The sequence below is a fragment of the Engystomops pustulosus genome, chromosome 10 (genome assembly GCF_040894005.1).
Source record: "Engystomops pustulosus chromosome 10, aEngPut4.maternal, whole genome shotgun sequence".
NCBI lineage: Eukaryota > Metazoa > Chordata > Amphibia > Anura > Leptodactylidae > Engystomops > Engystomops pustulosus.
Window position 1 is genome coordinate 4,037,833 of NC_092420.1, and position 15,473 is coordinate 4,053,305.

Consider the following 15,473-nt stretch of genomic DNA (forward strand, 5'->3'; position numbering starts at 1 on the left):
TCCCCTGCACATAGTACACCCTCTGCACATAGAAAACCCTGAACATAGTACACACCCTGCACATAGTACACCATGCACATAGTACACACCCTGCACATAGTACACCCTGCACATAGTACAACCTGCACATAGTACACCCTGCACATAGTACACACCCTGCACATAGCACACACCCTGCACATAGCACACACCCTGCACATAGCACACACCCTGCACATAGCACACACCCCCTGCACATAGTACACCCTGCACATAGTACACCCTGCACATAGTACACAGGACACTGCACATAGTACACACCCCCTGCACATAGCACACACCCTGCACATAGCACACACCCTGCACATAGTACACCCTGCACATAGTACACACCCCCTGCACATAGTACATACACACTGCACATAGTACACACACCCTGCACATAGTACACACCCCCTGCACATAGTACACACTAGAGATTTGTAATTAAACCTCACACTGCTGTTCTCTGTTCTCTGGACAGACAGTGTTATGTATTGTCCCTGAAAAGATGTGTAATCAGAGCTCACACTGCTGTGCTCTGTGCAGTCAGTTTATACATTGTCCCTGGAAAGATGTGTAATCAGACCTCACACTGCTGTGCTCTGCGCTCTCTGCAGCCAGTGTTATGTATTGTCCCTGGAGAGATGTGTAATCAGACCTCACACTGCTGTGCTCTGTGCTCTCTGCAGTCAGTGTTATGTATTGTCCCTGGAGAGATGTGTAATCAGACCTCACACTGCTGTGCTCTGTGCTCTCTGCAGCCAGTGTTATGGATTGTCCCTGGAGAGATGTGTAATCAGACCTCACACTGCTGTGCTCTGTGCTCTCTGCAGCCAGTGTTATGTATTGTCCCTGGAGAGATGTGTAATCAGACCTCACACTGCTGTGCTCTGTGCTCTCTGCAGCCAGTGTTATGTATTGTCCCTGGAGAGATGTGTAATCAGACCTCACACTGCTGTGCTCTGTGCTCTCTGCAGCCAGTGTTATGTATTGTCCCTGGATAGATGTGTAATCAGACCTCACACTGCTGTGCTCTGTGCTCTCTGCAGCCAGTGTTATTTATTGTCCCTGGAGAGATGTGTAATCAGACCTCACACTGCTGTGCTCTGTGCTCTCTGCAGCCAGTGTTATCTATTGTCCCTGGATAGATGTGTAATCAGACCTCACACTGCTGTGCTCTGTGCTCTCTGCAGCCAGTGTTATGTATTGTCCCTGGAGAGATGTGTAATCAGACCTCACACTGCTGTGCTCTGTGCTCTGTGCAGTCAGTTTATACATTGTCCCTGGAGAGATGTGTAATCAGACCTCACACTGCTGTGCTCTGCGCTCTCTGCAGCCAGTGTTATGTATTGTCCCTGGAGAGATGTGTAATCAGACCTCACACTGCTGTGCTCTGTGCTCTCTGCAGTCAGTGTTATGTATTGTCCCTGGAGAGATGTGTAATCAGACCTCACACTGCTGTGCTCTGTGCTCTCTGCAGCCAGTGTTATGGATTGTCCCTGGAGAGATGTGTAATCAGACCTCACACTGCTGTGCTCTGTGCTCTCTGCAGCCAGTGTTATGTATTGTCCCTGGAGAGATGTGTAATCAGACCTCACACTGCTGTGCTCTGTGCTCTCTGCAGCCAGTGTTATGTATTGTCCCTGGAGAGATGTGTAATCAGACCTCACACTGCTGTGCTCTGTGCTCTCTGCAGCCAGTGTTATGTATTGTCCCTGGATAGATGTGTAATCAGACCTCACACTGCTGTGCTCTGTGCTCTCTGCAGCCAGTGTTATGTATTGTCCCTGGATAGATGTGTAATCAGACCTCACACTGCTGTGCTCTGTGCTCTCTGCAGCCAGTGTTATGTATTGTCCCTGGATAGATGTGTAATCAGACCTCACACTGCTGTGCTCTGTGCTCTCTGCAGCCAGTGTTATGTATTGTCCTGGGAGAGATGTGTAATCAGACCTCACACTGCTGTGCTCTGCGCTCTCTGCAGCCAGTGTTATTTACTATCCCTGGAGAGATGTGTAATCATACCTCACACTGCTGTGCTCTGTGCTCTCTGCAGCCAGTGTTATGTATTGTCCCTGGAGAGATGTGTAATCAGACCTCACACTGCTGTGTTCTGTGCTTTCTGCAGCCAGTGTTATGTATTGTCCCTGGATAGATGTGTAATCAGACCTCACACTGCTGTGCTTTGTGCTCTCTGCAGCCAGTGTTATGTATTGTCCCTGGAGGGATGTGTAATCAGCCCTCACACTGATGTGCTCTGTGCTCTCTGCAGCCAGTGTTATGTATTGTCTCTGGAGAGATGTGTAATCAGACCTCACACTGCTGTGCTCTGTGCTCTCTGCAGCCAGTGCTATGTATTGTCCCTGGAGAGATGTGTAATCAGACCTCACACTGCTGTGCTCTGTGCTCTCTGCAGCCAGTGTTATGTATTGTCCCTGGAGAGATGTGTAATCAGACCTCACACTGCTGTGCTCTGTGCTCTCTGCAGCCAGTGTTATGTATTGTCCCTGGGGAGATGTGTGATCAGACCTCACACTGCTGTGCTCTGTGCTCTCTGCAGCCAGTGTTATGTATTGTCCCTGGAGAGATGTGTAATCAGACCTCACACTGCTGTGCTCTGTGCTCTCTGCAGCCAGTGTTATGTATTGTCCCTGGAGAGATGTGTAATCAGACCTCACACTGCTGTGCTCTGTGCTCTCTGCAGACAGTGTTATGTATTGTCCCTGGAGAGATGTGTAATCAGACCTCACACTGCTGTGCTATGTGCTCTCTGCAGCCAGTGTTATGTATTGTCCCTGGAGAGATGTGTAATCAGACCTCACACTGCTGTGCTCTGTGCTCTCTGCAGACAGTGTTATGTATTGTCCCTGGAGAGAGGTGTAATCAGACCTCACACTGCTGTGCTCTGTGCTCTCTGCAGCCAGTGTTGTGTATTGTCCCTGGAGAGATGTGTAATCAGACCTCACACTGCTGTGCTCTCTGCAGCCAGTGTTATGTATTGTCCCTGGAGAGATGTGTAATCAGACCTCACACTGCTGTGCCCTGTGCTCTCTGCAGCCAGTGTTATGTATTGTTCCTGGAGAGATGTGTAATCAGACCTCACACTGCTGTGCCCTGTGCTCTCTGCAGCCAGTGTTATGTATTGTTCCTGGAGAGATGTGTAATCAGACCTCACACTGCTGTGCTCTGTGCTCTCTGCAGCCAGTGTTATGTATTGTCCCTGGAGAGATGTGTAATCAGACCTCACACTGCTGTGCTCTGTGCTCTCTACAGCCAGTGTTATGTATTGTCCCTGGAGAGATGTGTAATCAGACCTCACACTGCTGTGCTCTGTGCTCTCTGCAGCCAGTGTTATGTATTGTCCCTGGAGAGATGTGTAATCAGACCTCACACTGCTGTGCTCTGTGCTCTCTGCAGCCAGTGTTATGTATTGTCCCTGGATAGATGTGTAATCAGACCTCACACTGCTGTGCTCTGTGCTCTCTGCAGCCAGTGTTATGTATTGTCCCTGGATAGATGTGTAATCAGACCTCACACTGCTGTGCTCTGCGCTCTCTGCAGCCAGTGTTATTTACTATCCCTGGAGAGATGTGTAATCATACCTCACACTGCTGTGCTCTGTGCTCTCTGCAGCCAGTGTTATGTATTGTCCCTGGAGAGATGTGTAATCAGACCTCACACTGCTGTGTTCTGTGCTTTCTGCAGCCAGTGTTATGTATTGTCCCTGGATAGATGTGTAATCAGACCTCACACTGCTGTGCTCTGTGCTCTCTGCAGCCAGTGTTATGTATTGTCCCTGGAGGGATGTGTAATCAGCCCTCACACTGATGTGCTCTGTGCTCTCTGCAGCCAGTGTTATGTATTGTCTCTGGAGAGATGTGTAATCAGACCTCACACTGCTGTGCTCTGTGCTCTCTGCAGCCAGTGCTATGTATTGTCCCTGGAGAGATGTGTAATCAGACCTCACACTGCTGTGCTCTGTGCTCTCTGCAGCCAGTGTTATGTATTGTCCCTGGAGAGATGTGTAATCAGACCTCACACTGCTGTGCTCTGTGCTCTCTGCAGCCAGTGTTATGTATTGTCCCTGGGGAGATGTGTGATCAGACCTCACACTGCTGTGCTCTGTGCTCTCTGCAGCCAGTGTTATGTATTGTCCCTGGAGAGATGTGTAATCAGACCTCACACTGCTGTGCTCTGTGCTCTCTGCAGCCAGTGTTATGTATTGTCCCTGTAGAGATGTGTAATCAGACCTCACACTGCTGTGCTCTGTGCTCTCTGCAGACAGTGTTATGTATTGTCCCTGGAGAGATGTGTAATCAGACCTCACACTGCTGTGCTCTGTGCTCTCTGCAGCCAGTGTTATGTATTGTCCCTGGAGAGATGTGTAATCAGACCTCACACTGCTGTGCTCTGTGCTCTCTGCAGACAGTGTTATGTATTGTCCCTGGAGAGAGGTGTAATCAGACCTCACACTGCTGTGCTCTGTGCTCTCTGCAGCCAGTGTTGTGTATTGTCCCTGGAGAGATGTGTAATCAGACCTCACACTGCTGTGCTCTCTGCAGCCAGTGTTATGTATTGTCCCTGGAGAGATGTGTAATCAGACCTCACACTGCTGTGCCCTGTGCTCTCTGCAGCCAGTGTTATGTATTGTTCCTGGAGAGATGTGTAATCAGACCTCACACTGCTGTGCTCTGTGCTCTCTGCAGCCAGTGTTATGTATTGTCCCTGGAGAGATGTGTAATCAGACCTCACACTGCTGTGCTCTGTGCTCTCTACAGCCAGTGTTATGTATTGTCCCTGGAGAGATGTGTAATCAGACCTCACACTGCTGTGCTCTGTGCTCTCTGCAGCCAGTGTTATGTATTGTCCCTGGAGAGATGTGTAATCAGACCTCACACTGCTGTGCTCTGTGCTCTCTACAGCCAGTGTTATGTATTGTCCCTGGGGAGATGTGTAATCAGACCTCACACTGCTGTGCTCTGTGTTCTCTGCAGACAGTGTTGAATTGTCCTTTGACAGATGTATAATTATAACTTTGTGTATGTTATTAGTAGCAGCAGGACTGTGAAATATGTCTTTATATTCCAGGATTGTAGCTTCTCCAAGTGTATCCTCACACTGCTGTGCTCTGTGCATTAACCTGCTCTACAGCTCATACACCCAGAGTCATACCAGGTTTTTGGTTCATTATTATGGCCGATTCTTAGAGAAGGCGAGGACGTTGGTTCAGTTCAAGGCACAGAGCACAGCAGTGTGAGGACACATTCCCATTACACATGGAGAAACTTTAATCCTGGAAAATCAATGTATTTTTTCTCATCTTTTGTAATGAAAAATTGAGCATCATCCATGTAATCCACTTTCCCGAAATATATGCTAATGAGCAGGGGAGGAGCTTATCTATAGTAACATTACGGGATTCTCTTGTAATATTCTTAGATGTGGATGGATTATGATCCATATCAACTATAATTAATACTTACATAATCTGGGAGGAGTTTATTATTAAGCCCCACCCCTTTGACCACAGGAGGGCGGTCTTATGATTTAGCCCCTCCTCTCAGTTTGTGGTGACTGCTCTATGATGCGCATTATCTTATCCTTATGCTGTGGATTGTCAGGTTATGGAGTTCCCCTTTAAGGTGAGCCCCCTGGGGCGTCCTCTGGGGTCAATGTTCATTACATGTTCAGGTCTTTGCGTTAAATGTCGTTCTTTAATCATATTTTTCATTTCTTGTAAGTCGCTTTATTCTTTGTCTGCGCTTCGATCGGCCGCCCCGACAATTCATCTCCGTCACAGGAATTGATCCGATCCATTCGAGACCAGGAACCCCGCTCCACCCCGCACCTTCATTATCAGACACCAGGAATTTTCTATAATATTCTTTCCATATCAAATATTACAGAAAGGTCGTCCATCATCTGCACCGGAGCCGCGGATTAACACATTACAGACCGCGAGGGCTAACCCAACCCAAAGGGGAAACAGAGGGAAGATGTTATAACATGGGAGGTGCAGCAGGGGGCGCAAGTGTGCAGAAAAACACATGGGGGCAGTATTATAGTAGTTATATTCCTGTACATAGGGGGCAGTATTATAGTAGTTATATTCTTGTACATAGGGGGCAGTATTATAGTAATTATATTCCTGTACATAGGGGGCAGTATTATAGTAGTTATATTCATGTACATAGGGGGCAGTATTATAGTAGTTATATCCCTGTACATAGGGGGCAGTATTATAGTAGTTATATTCCTGTACATAGGGGCAGTATTATAGTAGTTATATTCTTGTACATAGGGGCCAGTATTATAGTAGTTATATTCCTGTACATAGGGGGCAGTATTATAGTAGTTATATTCCTGTACATAGGAGGCAGTATTATAGTAGTTATATTCCTGTACATAGGGGGCAGTATTATAGTAGTTATATTCTTGTACATAGGGGGCAGTATTATAGTATTTATATTCCTGTACATAGGGGGCAGTATTATAGTAGTTATATTCCTGTACATAGGGGGCAGTATTATAGTAGTTATATTCTTGTACATAGGGGGCGGTATTATAGTAGTTATATTCTTGTACATAGGGGGCAGTATTATAGTAGTTATATTCCTGTACATAGGGGGCAGTATTATAGTAGTTATATTCCTGTACATAGGGGGCAGTATTATAGTAGTTATATCCTGTACATAGGGGGCAGTATTATAGTAGTTATATTCCTGTACATAGGGGGCAGTATTATAGTAGTTATATTCTTGTACATAGGGAGCAGTATTATAGTAGTTATATTCTTGTACATAGGGGGCAGTATTATAGTAGTTATATTCTTGTACATAGGGGGCAGTATTATAGTAGTTATATTCTTGTACATAGGGGGCAATTTTTATTAGTAAAAACAAACAAAATACATTATACATTCTTATCAGAATTTACACTAAATCATATATCAAAATTACATTTGTAATAACTTAAATGTCCATCACTGGTTTAAGGGAAAAAAGTCAGAAATAAACAGAATTACATGATGCATCAGTATAGACTTATGTTCCTCCATAACTTCCTATTCCCATCACTTTTCCCAATCTCTATGGATCGGATCCACCTGAGCTCAGACATGATGAGTGTGACTGCGGTCATGTGCTGGAAGGTCTCGCTGTGGATGGAGACTCGGGTCCTGTTGTGCCAGTGGTAATACTTAATGATGGTGATAATGAGGTACATGGTCCCCCGGTCAATGTCCGTTATGTGTGATGTTACCCCATAGATGATATCTGGGTATCTGAGAGACTGTAGACGTGGTATTCTGAGCCTGCGGGACACTTCCTGCAATATCTGCCTCCCTCCCGGGCACTCGGTGGTAAAGTGTTCCATAGTCTCCTCTTGTTGACATCCTAAGGGGCACAAACGGTCAGAAAGACTCAGGAATTTTAAATTTCCTTTGACGAAAAGCCTCCCATGCAGAGACAACCAGGCGATGTCAAGGAATTTGGCTGGAAGCCTCGGTCCATTAAGGAACCTCAGACTCTCCTGCAGGGTGGCCGTTGTGCAGTCCCTCAGAGCTGGCTGTACTGTATAGAAGGTCCTACAGATATTAGTGTACAGCTCCTTCCTGGTCTTATTCTCCAGATATGTCTTATCTATTCTCCACTTTTTCAAACACCTGAGACCATACTCCAGATACTGGGGGAGGAAGCCAGGAGTCCATCGGCCCCTCTTGAGACTGCCGCCTCGCACCCAAGACTCTGCAAAAGGCAATATCCAGTCCCTGACACTACTTACCCACAGGAGACCATTGTTTGAGTCCAGGCAACCAAAATTAACTTTCAGAAACATGGAGTCAAAAAATACTCTTGGATTTAACATATCCAGCCCACCCTCTCTCCTCTGCAGGTAGGTGATCCCTCTTTTTACTGGGTTCAACCTGTTCCCCCATAAAAGCTGGAAGAACAGGCTAAAGAGCCGAGCGGAGAAAGATTCTGGCAAAGGAAAGACGACAGAGACGTAGAGGAAGACAGGGACCAGGTAAGTCTTCAGCAGAGTCACCCTTTCTCTATAGGTCAGCCTCCAGTTCTTCCATCGCTGAACCTTTGCATTTCCGGTTTCCAACTTCTCCTCCCAATTTAGTTTGGCATTATCTTCCCTCCCAAATTTAACCCCAAGGATCTTAATATGGGTGGAGGCCTTGGCGAACTGTGGCAGATCAAAGCCAGGAGCATCATCCAATGTCCAGAAAGCTTGACTCTTCTCAAGGTTGACCAGAGACCCGGAGGCCTCTGAGTAGCTTCTGATGGCTGCAGACAACATCTCCACCTCACGAGGTTCAGATATCACCACAGTCACATCATCCGCGTAGGCGACTACCTTCAAAGGCAAGCAATGGGGGACCAGCACCCCCTGAAAATCGCACCGCTGTAGTGATCGCAGAAACAAGTCTATGGCAAACACATACAGCAGTGGACTCAGGGGGCAGCCCTGTCGCACCCCGGCCTCTACTCCGAAAGTGTCCCTTTGCCAACCATTGATCAGAGGAAAGCTCTTCGCCTCTCTATACAAAGTTCTCAGCCAATCTATAAATTGTCCCGGAATACCGTACTTTGATAAAGTGGCCCATAGATAATCGTGATCAACCCTGTCAAAGGCTTTAGCCTGGTCCAGACCTACAACATATCTCCCACACCTCAGAGCTTTACATCTCTCAAACATCTCCCTTATCGAGAGGACTGCTCCAGAGATGTTCCGCCCTCTTACTGTGCCGTACTGAGAGCCTGCCAACAGTGCCGGGGACAAACAGACTAATCTACAGAATAGAATTTTTGCCAGAATCTTCCTGTCGACATTCAAGAGGGCGATCGGCCTCCAGTTCTTGATGTCACTAGGCTCTTTACCTTTGGACAGCAGAATAAGGGAGGACACTCTCATGGATGGAGGCATCAGGTGATTCTCTAGACAATTTGTAAATACATCCACAAGGATTGGAGCTAAGAGGTCTCTGAACTTCTTATAGAATTCTGCTGTTATACCATCAGGACCTGGTGCCTTCTTCAGATGTAACTTATCAATGGCCTCTTTAACCTCCTCCTCTGTTATTCCTGCTGTCAAAGGAGAAAAATCCAAATCTTTAGTGTCAGGACCTGGAGTTGCCTCCAAGAATTGAGCCATTTTCTTTTTATCCAAAACCTTCTTCTGAAATAACTCAGCATAGTAGGATCTCACCACCCCCAGGATACCCTCCCGAGATTCCTGTAAAACTCCCTGGGAGTCAGTGAGACCTGTGATCGATTTCTTGGCCACACGTTCCCGGCAATTTTCATACGGATCAGGAACGCCCAATTTTCCGTAATCTCTCTCGATCACCAGGGACGTGTAGCGGCTGTACTGATACTGCTTTATCTCAGATTTCAGTCGGTCAATCTTTTGTTTGTCCCCCCCTCCCGCCGAATACAGTGACTCCAATTCTCTCCGCAGCTTGAGATACTGGCTGTACTTGCTCTTACCCTTCTTCACTGACAGTCTCTTTAAGAGGGACCGGATCTCCTCCTTGACGTTCTCCCACCAGTCAGATATGTTGTCATAAAAGTCCTGTCTCTGGAGCTGGTCCTGAAAAAGGGAGTGGATACAATTCTGGACATAGACATCATCCAGGACGCTGGAATTAAGCCTCCATAACCCCCGACCAATATCCGAGCGGTTAGTGGCTCCCATGGAAAACAATAAGGCCAGATGGTCAGAATATGGGACAACTCTCTCGCTCATCCCACTAACAGTCTCCGAGGGACTCACAAAAGCCATATCAATCCTGCTATGTCTGTCAGCACAGGAGTAGGTGTATTTAGGTGTCCTACCATCCAGGGTGAACACATCACACAGATTGGCCTGTGATATAATGCTCTTTAGGACTTTGGAGTCTCTGACCACTGCTCTGCCCGAGGACCTGTCACCTGATGTCATGGTAACATTAAAGTCGCCCGCCATTATCACAGGGATAGAGGTAAATAGATACTGCCGTACCTCATTGAACAGCTGGATTCTCTCTGTCACTGTCTGTGGGCCATAGATGTTGATCAGCCGGAGCCGCCTACCATGGATGGTCACCTCTAGCACCAGGCACCTCCCCATAGCGACCTCCGTCAGCCTGTGCACCGTCACGTCTGTGGTGTTAAACAGTATGGCGACCCCGGCGTACGGCTCCACAGCCAGTGACCAGTAAGAAGGACCAGACCGCCACTCACGCTCAGCCTCACGGAGGTGCCCTAAGGTGGTCAGACGGGTCTCCTGCAGGAAGATGACATCCGCGTCCAGATATCTCAGGTGGTCATACACGGCGTGTCTGGTCCTTCTTACTTTAATGCTGTTGACGTTGCTAGAAGCAACTTTTAGAGAGAACCCAGCCATTACAATGATAAAGAGCAGAGCAGTGACCCCCATCATCATGAGTCAGAGTCAGTGTCCCCCTGTCTTCCACCTATCTCCATGTCTGACTCTACAGCGGTATCTTCAGGAGGGGGCTTCTTTTTAGTTGGGGGGTCCCCTATGTCCACCTCACACTCATTATCAATACGTTCCAGCTCTCGTTCATAATCCCCATCTGACTCTGACAGAGCATCAAACCGGTTGGAAAGGACCATGACCCCAGTATCACCAATGGACTTTCTCCTGGTCTTAGGCTCCGCACTGTACTCCTCAGGCTTTCGGGATGATTTGTCTTTTTTCTTCCTTTTATTCTTTTTCACCTCCTCATATTCAGTAGATGTTACAGAGGTGGCTGCCTGAGGCTTCTCCTGGGTTACAACCTCCACACTCCCCTGAGCGCTGTCTGACTGCTGCGGTGCCGGTACTGTCTCACCTGAGCCCTGTTGTACCTCCCGCCTAGTCAGAATTTGCCCCGACACCAGGGCCTCCTCCTCTAAGGCATCTGCCTCCTGTACTATCTCATCATCTGAGAAGTCCCTGGCGATGTTATGCCAGGCCTCCGGGCAATCCTTGTGTGGGTGGCCCATCTCACCGCATAGATTACACTTGACCTTCTCACAGGTGGCACTGAGATGGCCGACCTCCCCACACAGGTTACATTTTACCACAGTACATATTTTGGCCACGTGACCAATCCTACCGCACCTAAAGCACTTCCGTGGCTGCCCTGGGTAGAAACAGACACCTTTCTCTCTCCCTATAAAGAAGGAGTTGGGGAGGTGCAGGGTGATATTGTTATATTGGCGCAGTTTTACCAGCACCTTCCACCCTCCAGTCCAGATACCGTCAGTGTCCCTGTTCTTAGTGAGGTCAGACAGCAGATCACAATGGCGCCTGAGCCACACTAGAACATCCTGAGGGGGAACAGACTCATTCCAGAATATTATATTAACTACCACAGTACCTGGTCTGGATATGGGGACAAATGTAAACTTATTCCAGCCGTCCTTGTCCCCAAGCCGGGGTAATTTATCCCAAAACCTATCCAGACTGGACATGAGCTTAAAGCTGACATCATAGCCCTGTCTGTCTGGAAGGTTGATGACCGCCAGGATGTCATCTGGGGAGAACCCCATCTGGCGGCACAGGAGATCCCGCACCACAAACCTCCTATCTGGGAGATCTTCCTTTGCACCTCTGTTCTTAAAGCGCACCACGTTCCTCCTCTTAAATGCCTGCCCTGTGTAGTGTGCGCCGGAGGTGAAGGAGGGAGCGCCGCGGCTCCAGGCGTTTTTGGGAGGTTCCTGACGGGTCTCACTCTGGGTATTGGGGGGAGGGTCAGCTCTAGAGGGACCTGACTCTTCTGGGGGGCTCGATGTTAGTGGGGGAAAATCACACACATTATCCTGTACCCCCTGCCCCCCATCCACCTGTATATTATCCTCCGGTGGCTGCACCTCCCAGATAGACTCTGAGTCCCCTCCATCCCCCGACCCCTCAGACACATCAAGATGTCCACCAGTGTCCCCAGTCTCTGCCACAACAGTAAAGTTCTCCTGGGTCACCGCATCACCATGATGCATGGATGGAAGTCCACTGTCCTGCTGCTGCACAGTCTCTGCTGGGACCTGTGGTACTACAGCATTTATATCTGCTGCGGGGATCTGCGGCTGCTCTTGAGTTTGTCCCTTCTGGAAAGAAAAGCTTGCAGGTTTCAGTACTTGCACTGACATTTTTTGGGGTGCATCTGGGGGGACGGGTTCTGCTTGTGCTGCAGGGGCCCGGGGTCCAGGGTTATAGCTCTGCTTCTGCTGGGCAAAGCGCTCCCTGTTCTTATAGGACTCGGCCAGGGGTCCCATCCTCTCCAGAACACAGTCCATGTCCCTCACCACCACCGCCAGCTCCTTACTTAGCGCCTGCAGCTTACTATTATACAGGGCGCTGCTCTCAGGGTGCGCAGTCCTCAGGCTATACATACAGTCTATCTGCATCTGCAGCATCTGCTTATGGTGACTTAGCTCCCCCATCCTCCTTACCAGTGCCGGGATCTCCTCCGCCATCTGCAGCTCAGGCGCTCGGGTGGTCTCCTTCAGCTGCCGTGCTGGTCTCTGTAGTCCTCCTCCTGTCTCTGGCCTTGGCTCCCCAGGCTTGCTGCTTGTACTGGCAGTGGCTGTGGCTGGTGCACACTGTGCAGGCCTGGTCTGTGGCTTTACAGCGGATCTGGTGCGGCCCGGACAGGACATGCTGGACACAACATCTCTCTGCTGCAGATTTTCTTGCAGGGTTTGTCTTTCCAATGATGTTCTCCTCTGCCTGGGTGCAGGAGTGGGGGGCTGTGCACCTGCTGCTGATCTCACACTCTGCATCACCTGAGCTCCTCCATGCTGGATGGACATGGGACTCACTGCTTTCACTGTTGTACTCACTTCCTTGTCTTGTTTCTTCTTTAATAAATCAACATTCTGTCCACAAACTTCTCTGTCAGTAACATTGGGATTTGCATCCCTAGTAGAAAGCTTTTGGGAGTTCACTCCCGGTGTAGGCCTGGAAGCCTGGGCCTTGCTTGGGGAATCTCCCCACCCAGGGTGGCCCCGCCCTGGGCTGTCTCCAGGCATCAGGAGACTTCAGGAGCTCTGCTCTCACACAACCTCCCAGCAAGGGGGCAGTATTATAGTAGTTATATCCCTGTACATAGGGGGCAGTATTATAGTAGTTATATTCTTGTACATATGGGGGGCAGTATTATAGTAGTTATATTCCTGTACATAGGGGGCAGTATTATAGTAGTTATATTCTTGTACATAGGGGGCAGTATTATAGTTTTTATATTCTTGTACATAGGGGGCAGTGTTATAGTAGTTATATTCCTGTACATAGGGGGCAGTATTATAGTAGTTATATTCTTGTACATAGGGGGCAGTATTATAGTAGTTATATTCTTGTACATAGGGGGCAGTATTATAGTAGTTATATTCCTGTACATAGGGGGCAGTATTATAGTAGTTATATCCCTGTACATAGAGGGCAGTATTATAGTAGTTATATTCCTGTACATAGGGGGCAGTATTATAGTAGTTATATTCTTGTACATAGGGGGCAGTATTATAGTTTTTATATTCTTGTACATAGGGGGCAGTGTTATAGTAGTTATATTCCTGTACATAGGGGGCAGTATTATAGTAGTTATATTCTTGTACATAGGGGGCAGTATTATAGTAGTTATATTCCTGTACATAGCGGGCAGTATTATAGTAGTTATATTCTTGTACATAGGGGGCAGTATTATAGTAGTTATATTCCTGTACATAGGGGGCAGTATTATAGTAGTTATATTCCTGTACATAGAGGGCAGTATTATAGTAGTTATATTCCTGTACATAGGGAGCAGTATTATAGTAGTTATATTCCTGTACATAGGGGGCAGTATTATAGTAGTTATATTCCTGTACATAGGGGGCAGTATTATAGTAGTTATATTCCTGTACATAGGGGGCAGTATTATAGTAGTTATATTCCTGTACATAGGGGGCAGTATTATTGTAGTTATATCCCTGTACATAGAGGGCAGTATTATAGTAGTTATATTTTTGTACATAGGGGGCAGTATTATAGTAGTTATATTCCTGTACATAGGGGGCAGTATTATAGTAGTTATATTCTTGTACATAGGGGCAGTATTATAGTAGTTATATTCTTGTACGTAGGGGGCAGTATTATAGTAGTTATATTCCTGTACATAGGGGGCAGTATTATAGTAGTTATATTCCTGTACATAGGGGGCAATTTTTATTAGTATAAACAAACAGAAAATATTACAATACATTCTCATCAGAATGAACAGACAATTATTTAACAAATATCATACAGATCAGAAAATAATAAATTCATAATAATCTTAACTCAAAAAGTCCATCACTGGTAAAAAGAAAAATGTGGAAATTAATATAATTACTTGATGAATTACCCCAAACATATGTTCCTCCATAACTTAACATTATTACTCTTCTTTCTAACCTCTATGGATCGTATCCACCTCAGCTCTGATAGTATTTGGGTTACAGCGGTCATGGGCTGGAAGGACTCGCTGTGTGCAGACACTCTGGTCCTGGTGTGCCAGTGATAGTATTTGATTGTGGTGATGATCAGGTACATGGTCCCTCTGTCGATGCCGGCTACCTGTGGTGTCACCCCATAGATTATGTCCGGGTAGGTCAGAGACTGCAGTCTTGATATTCCGAGTCTGTGGGACACCTCCTGCCATATCTGTCTCCCTCCCGGGCACTCAGTGATAAAATGCTGCATGGTCTCCTCCTGCTGACATCCCAAGGGGCACAAACGCTCAGAGAGACTCAAGAATTTTAAATTTCCCCTGACAAAGAGCCTCCCATGTAAGGATAACCAGGCGATATCAAAGAGCTTTGCAGGGAGCCTAGGACTATTGAGGAACCTCAGACTCTCCTGCAGGATGGCCGTTGTGCAGTCCCTCAGAGCTGGCCGAACAGTATAGAAGGTCCTACAAATATTAGTGTACAGCTCCTTCCTGGTCCTACTCTCCAGATATGTCTTATCTATTCTCCACTTTTTCAAACACCTGAGACCATACTCCAGATACTGGGGGAGGAAGCCAGGAGTCCATCGGCCCCTCTTGAGACTGCCGCCTCGCACCCAAGACTCTGCAAAAGGCAATATCCAGTCCCTGACACTACTTACCCACAGGAGATCATTATTTGAGTCCAGGCAACCAAAATTAACTTTCAGAAACATGGAGTCAAAAAATACCCTTGGATTTAACATATCCAGTCCACCCTCTCTCCTCTGCAGGTAGGTTATCCCTCTTTTTACTGGGTTCAACCTGTTTCCCCATAAAAGCTGGAAGAACAGGCTAAAGAGCCTAGCGGAGAAAGATTCTGGCAAAGGAAAGACGACAGAGACGTAGAGGAAGACAGGGACCAGGTAAGTCTTCATCAGAGTAACCCTTTCTCTATAGGTCAGCCTCCAGTTCTTCCATCGCTGAACCTTTGCATTTCCGGTTTCCAACT

At 47.3% G+C, this 15,473-nt stretch overlaps 1 protein-coding gene across 1 annotated transcript; it reads right to left on the reverse strand.

The window, feature by feature from the left end:
• Positions 1–7,277: 7,277 nt before the first annotated feature.
• Positions 7,278–12,888, reverse strand: LOC140104695 (uncharacterized). Its single transcript, XM_072128333.1, has 3 exons — positions 12,471–12,888; positions 9,238–9,621; positions 7,278–7,415 (listed from the first exon to the last, which is right to left on the reverse strand). The coding sequence occupies exons 1-3, from the start codon at positions 12,828–12,830 to the stop codon at positions 7,278–7,280; spliced, it is 882 nt and encodes a 293-aa protein (XP_071984434.1). The 5' UTR covers positions 12,831–12,888.
• Positions 12,889–15,473: the final 2,585 nt, after the last annotated feature.